Source organism: Hyperoodon ampullatus (genome assembly GCF_949752795.1).
Source record: "Hyperoodon ampullatus genome assembly, chromosome: 4".
NCBI classification, from domain to species: Eukaryota; Metazoa; Chordata; class Mammalia; order Artiodactyla; family Ziphiidae; genus Hyperoodon; species Hyperoodon ampullatus.
Window position 1 is genome coordinate 30,270,155 of NC_136917.1, and position 15,447 is coordinate 30,285,601.

Consider the following 15,447-nt stretch of genomic DNA (forward strand, 5'->3'; position numbering starts at 1 on the left):
GGTAGGGCCAGGCCTAGTGGGCAGCGGGGAGGACTTGGGCTTTTACCCCGAGGGAGGTGGGAGCCCTGGAGCGCTGCGGGCAGAGGCGGAGTGCTCACAAGCGCCCTCTGGCTGCACTAGCTGGAACAGACTACATAGAATTAGCGTCTGTCATTATCCCAATCTTCAGATGAGGAAACGGAGACTTGGAAAGGTAAAGTGACCTGCCCAGAGTCAAACAGTAACCAGCGGTTTATCGGGACCCAGAATCCACGGGCGCAAGCATCTCTCCACGTAGTCTCCCTGGGTCCCCGCCCCCTCTCCCCATCTGTGTGCCTCTACATATTTCTTTGCCTTTAGGTCTCTGCTGCTGGGCCTTTGCCTGTGTCTTCTTTCTCTGCCTCTATCTCTTTGTCTCTCCCCGAGTCTCTGCCCCGGGTAGGTCTGGGGCCCCGGTTGGCTGGTACCTCAATGCTGACGATAACTGTCTGGCCCACGGGCAGCAGCTTGTGGTCAACGGTAAAGATCCGATAGAGGACTGAGACGAGGCGGGAGAGAAAGGGAGAGCTGGGTGAGGCCCTGCCCCTCCCCCCAGCCCTGCCCCCGGCCCTCTCCAGCCACCCCCAGACCCTTACCCGTGGAGCCTGGGGTGTAGATGGTCTTGTCCGTCTGGATGAAGAGGTACCCGCTCTGAAGGCTGATCAGCACCACCTGTTCCACCAGGACGTTCCCGAAGGCCGCCTGGACAGTCACGAATTTGTGCCCCGTTTCTGATTTTAACTCCTTGCTGGCCGGGATCTGGGCATGAACCAGGGGGTTATTAGGCGTCTGCTCTAGGGCCCCTTGCCTTTGGCTGGATCCACACCTGCCCCTCTTCACAACAGAGCCTGCCCATCACTCCTGGTCTCCCTTGTTTGCCCAGGTTTGGGGGAAAAAAGGGTACTTGGAGAGAGGGCAAGGGCAAGAGAGGGGGTGGGAGTCAGAGGGAAGGATGGGAAGGGGGAATCAGACAGGGGGCTCAGAGGAGGGAGAGCTCAGAACGGGAAGGGGACTCCGAAAGAGGAGGAGACCCAGAGAGGGGAGGGGCTCTGAAGGGAGAGAGGGCTTAGAGGGGGAGGGGCTTGGAGGGGAGGGGCTCAGAAATGAGGGGGGGCTCAGAGACGGTCCGGCTTGGAAGGGGGTGGAGTTGAGAGAGATAAGGGGGCTATGTATAGCACAGGGAACTCTGCTCAATATTATGTAACAACCTAAATGGGAAAAGAATTTGAAAAAGAATATATACATGTATATGTATAATTGAATCACTTCGCTGTACACCTGAAATTATCACAACATTGTTAATCAACTATATTCCAATATAAAATAAAAAGTTAAAAAAAAAAAGGTAGAGGCATCTCAGAGAAAGCACTGGAAGAAGCAGTGGGAGGGGCTCAGCAAAGGGAGGGACTCAAAAGGGGTGGAGATTCAGAGAGGGGAGGGGTTCAGAATGGAGCGGAGACTCAGACAGAAGGGGCCCGGCTCAGATAGAGTGGGTGGGGCTCAGAGAGGGAGGAGGGGCTCAGCAGCGGGAGCACTCAAAGAGGGGGTGGGGTGTCAGCGGGGCTGGGCTCCCGTGCGTGCCCACCTTTATGGTGACGGTGCTCAGGTAGCCATTGGCACTGTTCAGCTCGGTGTTTTCGCTGGACAGCACTTGTCTCTTGAACGGGAAGTCGTGGACGGTGACTGCAACTGGTATATTCCCTTGCCCTTCGTGGGCCTCCAGCAGCACCATCTCCTCGCTCTCCAGACGCAAGACGTTGGGGGTGATCATGGAATACCTGCCGGAGGGGAGCACAGGGCATGGAGCTGTCATGCCTGGAGCCCGAGATACCAGCCCTATCCGGGTCAGCGCTCTGCCCCAGCCCCGGGTCCCACAGGGGATCTGGTGACCGGCAGACAGCTCAGGGGCTTCAAATCCCATCAACTCCTGAACCTCCAAATAAAAACCACCAACTCTGGGAGCCCTAACCCCTAAATCTTTAAACACCCCAAGTCTCTAAACACCCAATCCTGGAACACCCTAAACTTCTCCCTAAACCTCTAGCACCCCAGACCTATAAATACAACCAACTCCACCTTCTCATTCACATACACCCATACGAAATCTCTAAACCCTTAAATCCTGAAACTACAAACTCCCAGATCCTATGAGTCCAAACTGCCCGTCCACAGAATCACCCAACACCGCACATGCACCCTAAACTTGCAGGGACCTGTACCCACAAATGCCCACTCCCATCTCAGAAGCAGCCTTGTTTGGGGTCAGGCTGTGACTACTCACATGGGGTCCCCCAGGGCTAGGGGGAGACTGGCCAGCAGCAGCAGCAGACTGGGACCCGAGGTAGGATGCATGGTGCCAGGACAGTGAAGGGACAGAGGGACGGAGGGACAGAGAGACAGAGGGGGGAGGGAGGAGTGAGCAGAGCGTGCTGGAGGCTGCCTTTTATTTAGCTCCCGCCTTTCTCCCTCCTCAGCCCAGCCCTCCACTCCCCATGGGCTCCCCCCTCCCTGGTACTGCCCCAGATTTCTCAATACTATTTCCTAAGTTTTTCAGTCTGCGGGGCAGCATGAGCTTGGGGTAAGTAACCCGAGGGCATGCCCTCCTGCAACAGGAACACAACAGCCTCCTGCCTTAGGCTCCCTCAGGGTCAAGGCCAGCTGGTGAATGGGGATCTTTCCCTGTCACACCCACTTGGTAGTAGAGGAAAGTTGAGGACAGAGGGGCCCCCCACCCCAGATATGTGGGCCTGATCCTCAGTCCGCTTTTGGCTGTGCATTTATTCACCAAACCCTCCCTGTGAGTCCATCTCTATGTTGGCAGCTGGAGTCCCACTTCTAGAATCTTCCATGCTGGGGTGGGGGTGGGGGACAGAGTCCAGCACCAAAGCTCCTAGCCCCATGGAGTGCCTTCCCCAGTGGAGAAGAACTCAGCTTCTCGGGGGGTCAGGGAAGGCTTCTTGGAGGAGGGGACATTTCAGCTGGGCTTTGAAGTATGTGTAGGAGCTCACCATCCAGGTGAGAATGTTTTCTAGGGCAAGGAGAGCCTGGAGCTCCCTTCACCTCCTCTCATCAAGAAGCCTGAGTAGTGGGACTTCCCTGGCGGTCCAGTGGGTAAGACCCTGCACTTCCACTGCAAGGGTCACGGGTTGGTTCAAGCCCTGGTCGGGGAACTGAGATTCCCCCATGCCTCAAGCTGTGGCCAAAAAAAAAAGAAGCCTGAGTGGCTATGATGGTTTATAAAAGTCATAATTGAGGAAAGTCCCATGGCTAGCTTTTATGTTACATCAGCAACCTCTTAGCATATTATTATTATTATTAAAAAATGTATTTAACTTTTTGCATACTCATATGGTTCAGCGTCTAAAAATAACTTTCCTCCTGCTCCTATCGCTAGCCATCAGGGTCTCAGACATGACCATGTAACCAAATCTTGTGTTTTTTCCAGAGGTATCTTATGTGTTTACAAATGTTCACAGGTTTTAAAAACAAATATCAGCAAGCTCTACACACTCTGCCTTCTGGCCTCCCTGGGTTACACCTCGATTTTTCATAAACAATATACCTTAGAGATTGTTTAATATCAGTACTCAGAGAGCTTCCTTGTTCTTACAGGCACCTGCCTAGTATTACATTGTGTGGAAGTAACCAGACTGATGGACAGACAGACTTTCTATTGTTACAAAACCATGCTCCCTCCAGGGAGTAATCTTGAGCTTGCATTATTTCCCAGCTCTCACAATTATTAAGTGGTAAACGTTGGGCAACTTACTGATAACCACCTGAGCCTCAGTTTCCTCCTGTAAAGTAGGGTTATAGCAGCAGCAACTTCAAAGGGTTCTTACCACAATGAGAAGAGATAATTCTGGATCAAAGCCTGTGTGCAACGGTAATCTTGCTAGATATCGCTAAATTCCCCTCCATAATTATATTGATTTGCATACTTACCGGCCCTGCACAAAATCGCCAATTTCCTCACGGCCTCCTCTTGAGGGCATATTGGCAAAACTTTGTATTTTTGCCTCAGTGTCATTTTAATTTGATTTTAAGTTGAGCATCTGGCGGAAGGGGGGATTTGAAGCCTGGTGTAGGAGGGGGATGGTGTGTTGATGGGGGATCCAGACCCTTGGAAGGCTGTTTTCCAAAGCTTCCTTGAAGGGGTTAACAGGGACCTCACTCTGATTTCCTGTAAACCATTCCATTTTCCTGGTCACGCCCCCCTGCCCCAAGTAGGGGGTGGCATGGAGCAATAGAACAAACCCCGCTTCTGTCTGCTTTGATTGCGACACCCTTTCTTTGGAAGAGGCGGAGCGTGAGGCAAACACCTGCTTACTCTCCAGATATGGGGTTCCACTTCTGAAACTTGGAAGGGGGCCACCTGCTAGGATCCCCCAAACCCCAATATTTACCTTCCTCCCCTTTCCCCCTACCAAAATATCCACCCAGTCTCCTGGTTTCATTATATCTTTAAGCATTCAGGGTTGTGATTTTACAACCTTGAGAAGGAATTCCTGCTGGCCTTGGTCTCCCTGCAAGGCTGGCTGCTCCTACCCCAGAGCCTCTGTTAGTACATCTGAGCAATGGGACTGATGGTAGTTCCTGCTGTTTTGACAATTAAGGGAACACAGATGGCTTGGAGCCCTGCGCTTGGAGGGAAGGCTCATGACCATGGTGGTGGAGGTCTGGGAAGGGTCCAGCCCATGACCTCCAAGAACTGACCAGAGGGATGGAGGTGAAAATGGACCAAGGTCTCCTGGAAGGGAAGGAAACCAGAGGAATTCTTCCAGGCTTTTTCCTGGGGAATGGACATTTGCGCCCAGAAGTTTGGGAGGGGGGTGGCGGGCAAGATAAGCCAGCAGGGGAGAAAGAGAAGGATGCATTCCTGGTGTGGACCGAGGAAGAGCGAGGCTGCTGGGCAGGTTCTAAGTGGGATATCTAGGAGACTCTTTTATTTTTGGCTGTGCCACTCTGCTTGCGGGATCTTAGTTCCCTGACCAGGGATCAAACCCAGGTCCCCTGCCCTGGAAACGCAGAGTCCTAACCACTGGACCGCCAGGGAATTCCCTCTAGGAAACTCATACCAACAAAGTATTTGTTATTTACCTGAATTTCAAATTTAACTGGGCATCCTGTATTTTGTCTGGCAACCCTAGCTGGGGTGCAAAGAGAGAATAAAGGGGGAAATGGGCATGATTTCTAGGTGGGGGGAGCCCAGGTGCCCCCTTCCCCTCCCCCGCACCTGTCTCAGTGCCGTTATCTCCCGGATGCACCCCATCCCCACCCTTTCCCCATACAGGCGCCGCCATGCCAGGGAGCAGCAGAGATACCCCCTCTCCCCCTCCCCCCGACCAGGATGGGTGGTTCCAGGATGGGTGCTATACTGCTTTCTGGGAATCTTCCTCCAGGACCCAGATCCAGGCCCTGCTTCCAACTACCCACCCCCCCAGCTCCCCGCCCCACCAGCAGCCTGGACTTACCCTTCTCTCCCAACTTATTACTCATTAACTTGTGGTTAACCTTGACCTGATTAAACCCATCCACGTGCCCTCTGGCTCCTACCCTCCACCCCCTCACGCAGCATAGCAGAGGCCTGGGCACCAGGGACCCTTTATTTTTTTGGGCTGTGCAGCAGGGCTTGTGGGATCTTAGTTCCCTGACCAGGGATTGAACCCAGGACACCGCAGTGAGAATGCAGAGTCCTAGCCACTGGACCACCAGGGAATTCCAGGCCAGAGGTTTTGACTGCAGCTCTGCCTTCTCCCAGCCTCGATTCCTCATCTGTAAATTAGACATTCACAACCATGGAACCTCCCTCTGAGTCTTGGGGTGACAGCACGTGGTGTCAGGCAAGCTGAGTCCAGTGCCCAGCACATGGCCAGCGCACAATGTACTTGAATTTTATTTTTACTAACACCTGCTCCTCCTCTCTCTTGTCTTATTTCGGTGACAGTCCCTCCGGGCCTCCAAGCCAGAGTCCCCTCCTTCCCCCCTCTACCTCATCCATCCCCTGTGAGCAGCCTTATGACCCCTAGGCTGTCTCTCCCAACCCATCCTTTCTCTCCACCCCTAAGGCCCCGGCCTCCTTGCTGTAAACTCACCTCTTCCAGGTCATCTAGTCCACAGCAACTGGGAATTTTTTTTTCTAAAACACACCTTTGCATTCTTTCTGTAAAATTATGATGCATGATACAGGAATATGCACTAATGACTGTGAACATCTCAGCTACAGCATCTTAACGATTTTATGCATCTATCTTGTTTATTCCAAATGCCTTAGGTGCTATTACTATCCCCATCTTACAGATAAAGAAACTGAGGGCTTTGGCCACTTGCCCAAGATCCTCTAGCTGGTAAGAACTGAGATTTGAACCTGGCAGCTGGGCTCCAGAGTTTGTGCTCCTAAACTGTGAGTTTCTGACTGCTGCTGTAACAAATTATCACAACCCTGGTGGCTTAAAACAATACATTTATTATACTGCAGTTCTGCAGGGCAGAAGCCTGAAACTGAGGTGTCAGTAGGGCTGTGTTCCTTCTGGAGGCTCTAGGGGAGAATCCGTTCCTGGATTTTTCCAGCTTCTAGGGACTGCCTGCATTCCTTGGCTAGTGGCCCCTTCTTCCATCTTCAAAGCGCATCACGCTAGCCTGTTGACAGCATCACATCTCATTCTCTGATCCTGACCCTCCCGCCTCCCTCTTAAAAGGACCCTTGTAATGACAACGCACCCACTCAAGTAATCCAGAATCATCCCTTATTCTAAGATCCCTAATTGAATCACACCTGCCAAGTGCCTCTTGTCATGTAAGGGAACATAGTCACAGGCTCTGGGGATTAGGATGGGGACAACTTGGGACAGCCATGACTCTGCCCACCCCAGCATGCACGTGATATAAAACACCATCCCTGTACTACCACGTCCCGCCCTGCTTTAAACTCTTCCTTGGCTCCCGTGGGCCCCAGAATCAAGTCCAAGTGTGTCTGCCTGCTTTTAGGCTTCTGCCAGCTGCTCTTGCCCTCCCACTGGCCAAGCCAGACCTGCAGTGGAGCTTGCAAGCTATTCTGGGCATTGCCTTGCTGCATAATTTCCTCAGTCTGCAAAGCCTTCCCACTTCCTTTTTTGTCTGGCTGGGCTATATATTCATCTGGGCCCTAGTTAGACACATTTCCGCTTGCAGGAAGCCTTGACCCCAGCCCGATTCCCTCCCCCTGGCCCATGCCTGTGGTCCCCACCAAGGAGTATTTTTCAGAGCTTCAAAATAGGTTCAGAGTGTTCTAGTTAAAGAGTGAAGTGGGGCGGGGGAAGAAATGCATCATGGCAGTCTGCCCACAGGTGTGTGTGCAGGTGTGTGTACAGATGCATCTCTAATCTGAACTCCTCAAGGTTCAGAAAAATCCATGAAAGGTCAGGCTGTGTTGCAGGGCACTGTGCTGAGCCAGACTCCCATTATCATATGTGATACTCAACTCTATGGGGTCCCCATTTTACAAGCAAGGAAACAAAGAGGTTAAACCACTTAACAGAGTCACACAGCAAATGGGGGCAAGGTCAAGAGGCTTGGTGGCAGGGAGTCTAGGTGCAGAGGGGCAGTGCACGCAGTGGGAATGGGCGGCTCTGGAACCAGACTGCTGGTGTTTTTCAGTCCTGAGCCTTCTAACAACTTGTTTGCTGTGTTACCTTGGGCAAGTTACATAGCCTTTCTGTGCCTCATAAGCTTTTCAAGAGTTAAAGACCCTGGAAGCCTTAGAATAGGGTGTGGCATACAGCACTCAGCCTGAGTCACTTGTGAGTCACCCAATCACCATTTTTTTCTCCCCTTCAGCCTTTGCACATGCTGTCCCCTCATCTGGGCCTGTGTCTTTCCCCACTCTCTCTGCTCACCTCTGATTCCCCAGGCTGGGTCAGGGCCCTGTGATGGAACCATCTGGTGACACCTTGAGTGTTGGGACCGGATGGGTCCTCGTCATTGCTCTGTCCTCAGGACCTGGCACAGGGCCCGGCACGCAGTGGTCGCTCAATTAACATTTATTGAATGTGCAAAGCAATGGATACTGCAACCTCTCCCTGCCCCATGCCCCCCACGGATCTCTCAATTTCAAACATAACCCCTGCATTAGCTCTCAACCCCCAGAAAGGCAAGAAACTGGGGTAGCAAAACAGATTGGTCATTGTTGTACAGTTGCAAGTGGGGACAGGGTGCTCAACATCTGTGAGGGAGGGGGGCTGTCTGTCTTCTTCTGAACGGGCTCCAGGAACTCAGGTCCCAGGGAGCTGGGTGCCTTGTGAGCACCGGCCCCCTCCTCCCCACATGCTCTTTGGGAGAAGCCGGAGCAGGGAATGTGTGAAGAGAGGAGGATGAAGAGGGATGAAGGAGTGTCCGAGGCGGGGACATGATCACAACAGCTGTCGCCCGCTGCTCGTTTTGTTGACTTTGGACAGGCCTTCCGGGAACCCAGAATCGGTCATTCTGCAGGCACACAGACAGTAAGGAGATAGTCCGTGAGCCGAGGGGAGCCAGGCCCCGCCCACTCAGCCCACCACACCTACCCCAGAGCCTCTTGGCCCCACCCCAGGCTCCACCCACCTGTACCCACAGCCCCGCCCGCCCAGCCCCTTGCTGCCCAAGCCCCACCCACCCCAGCCCCAGGGCTCACACATGCTTCATCTGCACATCCTCCTCGTCCTCCTGGGGCAGCTGCAGGTACGGGTTATCCCTTGTGGGCTGGAACTTGTAGCCCGTGAGCACGAAGAAGGCGAGAGTGGAGCCCTCCACCAAGAGCTGGGGGCCGAGGGGGCAGAGTGGGAGTGTCAGGCACACGCCCCCACCTCCACCTCCTCTGTCTGGGCCACCCTCCGCCCCACCTGGGGCCTCAGTGCTCACCTGGTACAGCCACTGCCACTGGAAAGGCACGGCCACCCGCAGCAGGATGGCGATGATCCGTGTGAAGTAGATGTAGCAGATGACCTGCAGGGACACGGGTGGGCACAGGGCTGAGGGACCACTGGTGATGCCTGGGGAGGGGGGCCGGGGATTACGGGCAGAGGGCAGGGGGGCGGGGCTCCGAGGGACTGCAGATGGAGGGGTTAGGGTGGGTGTGCCAGTGGGCTGGTTGTTCCCCCTCCCAAGCTTCCCGAGTGAGCACAGGGCTCCTACCATGACATAGTAATGCCGGAACAGCTTCAGCTTGGCCAGGTTCACTGCCACTGAGGGGTAGGCACAGAGAGTGGGGGTCAAGGGAAGGAGGCAGGGGGCAGGACGAAGGGGACAGGGGTGGAGAAGGGCTGGGGACAGGAGGACATTTGGGTGAGTGTCTCAGGGGCATAGTGTGGAGGGGAATGTCCCAGGATGGTGAGGGGGTGGAGAGGCAGGAAGAGGCAGTCAGAGGAGATGGAAGGGGCATCCAGGGGTCAGCAAGAGGGACCAGGAGCAGGCCGAGGGCCGAGGGCACAGCTCACCCTTCCCATCAGTGCCAGACGTGTCCTGGAGATGCCGGATGGACCTGGGAAGGAGTGCGTGATGTGGGGGGCAGTCAGCACTGCCTCCACCCGTGCCTGCAGGGGAGGGGGTCGGGTGGGGGTCCTCACCAGACCACGGGGAAGAGGATGGCTCCACAGCAGATGAGGTCCACCAGAAAGAGGATCTCCTTCCAGACGCCATAGTCGCTGGTGCCCTCCTCACGGGACTCGATGACGATGTAGGCCACGTTGGCCAGGATCTGCGGGGCGGGGGTGGGTGGGTGGGATGGGTGGGCCCAGCCTGCACTCACATCCACCTGCCCACCCTGGGGCCTCCATGCGCACCTGCAGCGAGATCACGATCCCGAAGACCTTCTTCTCCTTGTCGGACAGGATGTACTTGACGAAGGCCCAGCCAGAGCCGATTAAGGCGATGGTGATGAAGAGGAGGGCGCCCTTCAGCCTGGCGGAGGGGGGCAGGGGGTGTGGTGAGCCTCGGGGGCCCAGCCCTGCCCTGCCCGCCTCCTGTCCCCGGCAGAGAAGGGCGCTCACAGATGCGTGATGTAGTGTAGGACAGCGAGGCCTTCGATGGGGTGGCCCTGGCTGTTGATGAAGTAGTAGTTGATCTGGAGATGGATGGACGGACAGACAGTCAGACAGATGGATGGGGGGGATGGAGATGGTGGTGGTTTGGGAACACGGACAGTCACTGTCGGATGGGTGGCCAGGGAGTGGACTGAACAGAAGGTCATGATCAGGATGGTGAGTGGACTGAGAAAGGGACAGCCAGAACGGTGGCTGGACAGTCACAGCCATGACAATGGAGGGAAGGTCCTAGTCGGGTGGATGGACAGTTAGACAATCAGCCTGGTGGACACTCACAGCTGGACCCACAGACAGTCAGACTGAAAGGTGGGCGGTCACAGCTGGACACGACTGGATGCACAGCTGGCCACGGTGATAAAATGGATGGACATATGTATGGACAAATGGAACTCCCAAGCCCAGGGTCTGCAGAGATTTGAGGAGTGGCTTGTAGGGGCTTTTTCCTGGCCCCTGAGACCCCAGCCCACCCCATCCTGCTCCCGGCCCAAGGCTCTCACGCTGTGGAAGAGGAGAGAGACGCTCTTGGTGAAAGCCAGGGCTGCCATGAGCCAGTGGATCTTGAAGACGTTGTACCTGGCAGCGGGGTCGGGGACAGAAGAGAGTGGGAGGGCATCGGTCAGGGGTAGGAGTGGGAAGGTGTGATGAGGGGAGGTGGGGAACCCCCAGGGGCAAAGGCATTACATGTTCTTGCAGAGGACGGACACCCAGAAGATGCCAGAGGCCAGGAAGCAGGCGGACATGACCAGGTACAGCTTGAAGAGGGGGATTTCTGCCGCCGACAGGAAGCCCTCGGGGTTCTTCTCCCGGATCATTACCTGGGGAGGGGACAGCGGTGGGCAGGGGAATTGCACACTAGCTCCAGACTTGCGGGGCCCTGAGTGTGAGTCTCCGGCTCTCCCGCTCTCTCGCTGGCCGACTCCCTGTTTCTGAGCCTCAATCTTCCCGTCTCCCAAATGGGCACGGAGTACCTGGCCTGCAGTGAGCGTTCCGCGCACCTGCTGCCCGCCCTCCTCACCCCTGCTCACCGTGATGTCGAATGGCTGCTCCCGGCCCGGCACCGAGTTGTAGCAGTTGTGGAAGTTGAGGTTGTACTGGCCTTCCTCGGCCCTCGAGCCGATCACCACGTGGAACTGGGAGGTGGGGCAGACAGAGGGGAGAGGAGGCCTCAGCGTGGGGGGTCCCCGCTCTGTGGAGGGGAGGGGCTGTGGGCACCCCCGGACACTCACACTGAAATTGTAGGAGTTGTTGAGATGGCCCAGGCCCAACACCAGGTCCCGGTCCTTCCCACCGATGCCCTGAGGTGACAGAGGACCTCCATGGAGCATCAGCCGGCCCCCCCTGGGGGCGGGGCTTCCTCCCTCCTGCCCTGGCTTCCCCATACCTGCTGGTCTCGTGATCCTGTGGGTTTCAACTTGGCCTTGTCGGGTGCAGTGGTGGTCCCTGCCAGGGGCAAGCAGGTGACTTTAGAGATAGACAGACAGCAGAATGATGGGTGGGACGCGTGGAGCGGCCCTGCCCACGCGCCCCTCCATGCCCGCACGGCCACCCTGACTCACCGCCATCCACCTTGGGGTTGACCCTGTGTTCTGACTTCGGGAGCTCTGGTTCAGAGGGCGCTTCGGGGAGGAGCCCGGGAGAGATGAACAGCTTCTTCTGTTCCCCATACTTTCGTACCTGGACCCTGTGGGATGAGGCTGGGAGGCTGAAGGCTGGGGTCAGGCACACCTGCTCTGCTGAGGGACTCAATGGCCCCTCGGGCCCTCTGGGGCTCAGCGTCGGGCTCCATCAGTGGTCACCAGGTTGTAGCATTTGGCCACCACCCATCGAGATGGCTGCTGCATCCCTGAGCTGCCTGCACCGAGGATTAGTTGTCACTTCCTGTGACATTAAGTCACTCATTCTACTGAAGTACACACTATTTAAAAAGAAAATGCTGTATATACAGAGAGGCAACAAGAGTATCTTTGGATTCTGGGTTCAAATCCCAGTTTTCAGCCTCGGTTTTTTCATCTTTAGAATGGGGATAATAACAGTCTAAGCAGTCAATGAGTTAACACCTGTAAAAATCCCAGGACGCTGCCTGGCACACAGGGTGCATCCTACAAGCACAAATGACTTGTATTAATTCTCACAACACCCCTCTGTGTTGGGTCTTCTGCCTTGAGACCCTAATACTCCCTGGGCACTCCTCCCCTCTCTCCCTCCCATAATCAGAAGGCTTGAAGGCAAAATTAAGAAGCGAGTGACGGGAATTCCCTGGTTGTCCAGTGGTTATGATTTGGTGCTTTCACTGCCAAGGGCCCGGGTTCAATCCCTGGTCTGGGAACTAAGATCCCACAAGCCGCGTGGTGCAGCCAAAAAAAAAAAAAAAAAAGCGAGTGGCTTTCTCCAAAGGAGTCAAGGTTCTTTCTGGATGGTTCTGATTCCACCTGATCAGCTCATGTGGGTAGCACAACCCGGGAAACCCCAATGATGGATCTTAAGGGGAGCCACCAGCCCTCCAACTCACTGCAGATCCTTGGTGTTGATAAGGAAGAGAACCAGGAGGTTGCTACTGTTTTTCCGGAGAGGACAGTCGTGACGGTCCCGGCTCTGGAGAGTGGGCAGCAGGGAGCCTTGGTCACCCCCTCCCACTGGTCCAGCCTCACTCTGCCTTCCTCCCCATCCACCCGGGCAAGGGAGGGTCTCTCCCTGCTCCCCTCTCTGGGAAAGGACAGGGACCTTTGGGCTCCAGATGCTGACAGACCATCCTCCCCTTCCACCACCCCTGCCCCTCCCCCCCTCCCGCTCTGCCCCCTCCACTCACTGAATAGGAAGGAACACTGCCATATCGAACCCGGGTCAGACTGAACCCCACCTGGCAAGAAAAAGAGATGATGTGAGGGACACCGGCAGGGACCTCCAAGCCACCTCTATCAGTGGCAATAGTAACGTAACCTCAAATTTCCTGAAAGCCAACTAAGCGTGAGATTCCATGTTCACTCACTTCACTGACTTTTCCCATCTGCCCCCAGCCCCCCAACCCTCTTCCTTTAACTCCTAACCATCCTTGTCCCTTGACTGGGATGTCACTTCCTCAGGGAGACCTTCGCTGGTCCTCGACCTAGCCCACCCTGTTTCCCCCCATTTAAAATGTTGATGTAAAAAATAAATTAAATAGAATGTTTATGGCTCCCTGCCTTGGGCTCTGGAAGCCAACACACTTGGATCTACATCCAGGCTCTTGGACTCTGAGTAAGCCACATGCCTCTGAGTCTGTGTAAACACCTGTAAAATTGGGTTTACAGGTGTAGTATTTTCACAGCATTCCTGAGAGGTGGCTATGACAGAACAGACTCATGGAAATAGATTTGCATGGTAGCTGGTATCCAGCGGGCGTTCAATAAACACTAACTTCTCATTTCGACTGCAGGGACTGGGGCTGTCTTGTTCACTGGTAGGCTCCCCTCTCCCAGCTCAGTGCCTAGCACGTACTGCATGAGAAATTATTATTCCCAAGTTACAGATGAGGAAACAGAGGCTCAGAGAGATCAAGGGACTTGCCCAAGATCACATGGGTGAGAGGCAGAACTAGGATGTGAATCCAGAATTGGGGGGGGGGGGGCGGAGCTCAGAAACTTGTGCACCTCTCCCTCCTCCAGCAAACTCCTCAAAGCCCCTCACCAATGGGGCTTTCTCATCTGTCTCCTGGAGGCCCAGCCGCAGGAGGCTCAGGTCCACCTCCAGAGTGCCGTTGGTGTAGAAGCCAAAGCTGTTCAGCTGGATATCTGCTCGCTTCTCCCCCTGCCAGAGACCAAGAAGGCAGAGGCAGCTCAGACTTCCCACCAGCCCAGCCCCAGGGCTCTAGCATGAGGTTCCCCCAAGGGCTTCGGGCCCCTCTGGGTATCTCTATATTTAGGACAGGTCCAAAGGGTGACGGGAGAGGTTGAGAGGGCCAGCTCTGGAGGCCATAACCTTAGACCAATCTCAGGCAGGGACAGGATGGCTCCGGATACTCTGGCCACTGTTCGGAGAGTCCAGGATTCGAAAGTCTGGGATACCTGGAAGTCTCCCTATTGGGTGAGCATCACCCGGAGAGCAGAGTTACGCATCCTGGGGTGCTTGGCCCTCACCTCCCGGAAAATTTTTAGATTCCAACTGAGCCCCCAAGATCCCAATGAGTACCCAGGGGACCCTATTCTAGAACCTCCAGGGACTTCCCTGGGTGGCGTCAAGGGTCCCTAGCGTCCCCAAAGCAATCCCAAGAATTTAGAGGACTCAGAGCCCGCCGTCTCCGGAGATGAACCCCCCCCACCCCGGTGGGCGGGGCAAGACTACAGCGTGGCCGGCCAGGCAACTCCAACAGGAGGACCGAAGGGGCTCCTCGGACGAGACCACTCCGGACCTGGAAGAGGGGGGCGCCGGACCGCTCCATCTGGACGAAACCACTCCAAGCCAGGGGCTTTTCCGGGCCAAAGCTGCGACCCACACCCCAGACCGCTGCGCGGCGGGACTCACCGTCAGCGTCAGCCGGTGGATGCGCCCAGAGCAACCGCCTAACAGCAGCAGCAGAAGTAGCCGCTGCCCCCACTCCACGGGGCTCCCGCGAGCTAGCCCCCTCCTCTCGCTCACTGCCATTTCTGAAGCCAACACCTCCCCCGACACCGCCTCTGACGCCCTCAGGCCCGCCAATCGCCGCATGGTGGGGGCCGACCCTTCAGCTTTTTTCAGCCCGCTCAACCAATCAGTAATCGTCTCCTCTCGAGTCCGCACCCTGTACGACACCAAATGGACAGCCCGGGCCCCGAATGGGAGTGCTGATATCGCTTAACCCCGCCTCCACGCTCACCAATCACTAGAAAGATTGTCCCCGGATGTACTCTGATAAACAGTTCATCCAACCAATTGCGATGGATCTGATATCCGGCCCCTAAAGGGGAATTCCTCCATCCACTCTTAACTGACAGACCGGTTCAGAACTACATTACCCAGAACGCAGGGGGAGCAAACAGCTCAAGGGGGCGTTCAATAAACTACACTTCCCAGTATCCCTAAGGACGGACGTCCCCTTTCTTACCCCGGGGATGTGGCTCCCAGCCAAAGCTCGGGCTTTTGGTAAACACATGCATTTGCTAAAGCCTGTCCTGTTCTCCTAATCTTCCTGATCCACCGAGAGGCCAAAACCTGGCCCCAAGCTAAATCTTGACCCTACGATGACCCATGATCCCAGGCTGAGTCACCAGCCTTAGGTGGACCCTTCTGTCCTGGAGTGAGGCAACTGGAGGCCCATCCCCAGATCCCAGGCTGGTCTTGAGTCAGGCTGAATCCCGGCCCCAGCCTGAGCCCCCTACCTGCAGCTGAGCCCTGACCTCCGCCGAAACCTAGACTCCCCGAC

At 55.6% G+C, this 15,447-nt stretch overlaps 2 protein-coding genes across 4 annotated transcripts in view; both read right to left on the reverse strand.

Annotated features, from left to right (window-relative positions):
• The window catches only part of C3 (complement C3), a gene marked incomplete at both ends in the record, with an annotated part of 32,081 nt that extends 29,711 nt beyond the window's left edge, over positions 1-2,370 (reverse strand). Inside the window, 4 exons of the mRNA XM_079703889.1 lie at positions 447-517; positions 615-777; positions 1,604-1,796; positions 2,300-2,370. Coding sequence (XP_079560015.1) covers positions 447-517; positions 615-777; positions 1,604-1,796; positions 2,300-2,370 — 498 coding nt within the window. The remainder of the gene's footprint in view (positions 1-446; positions 518-614; positions 778-1,603; positions 1,797-2,299) is intronic.
• Positions 2,371-8,162: 5,792 nt separating this feature from the next.
• On the reverse strand, positions 8,163-14,690 carry GPR108 (G protein-coupled receptor 108; the record flags this gene model as incomplete). 3 transcript variants are annotated; one of them, XM_079702918.1, is made up of 18 exons in its annotated part: positions 8,163-8,478; positions 8,666-8,790; positions 8,893-8,976; positions 9,166-9,215; positions 9,468-9,511; positions 9,597-9,727; positions 9,813-9,930; positions 10,020-10,093; positions 10,571-10,646; positions 10,755-10,888; positions 11,099-11,203; positions 11,300-11,368; positions 11,455-11,513; positions 11,630-11,754; positions 12,583-12,665; positions 12,880-12,930; positions 13,737-13,856; positions 14,571-14,690. In XM_079702918.1, the coding sequence occupies 18 exons, from the start codon at positions 14,688-14,690 to the stop codon at positions 8,406-8,408; spliced, it is 1,641 nt and encodes a 546-aa protein (XP_079559044.1). In that variant the 3' UTR covers positions 8,163-8,405. The 3 variants fall into 3 exon arrangements, with proteins under 3 accessions (XP_079559044.1, XP_079559043.1, XP_079559045.1); XM_079702917.1 differs by lacking the exon at positions 11,455-11,513 and having other exon boundaries at positions 11,300-11,385; positions 11,594-11,754; XM_079702919.1 differs by lacking the exons at positions 11,300-11,368; positions 11,455-11,513; positions 11,630-11,754; ... (2 more) ...; positions 13,737-13,856; positions 14,571-14,690 and having other exon boundaries at positions 8,666-8,733; positions 11,099-11,201.
• Between the last annotated feature and the right edge of the window lie 757 nt (positions 14,691-15,447).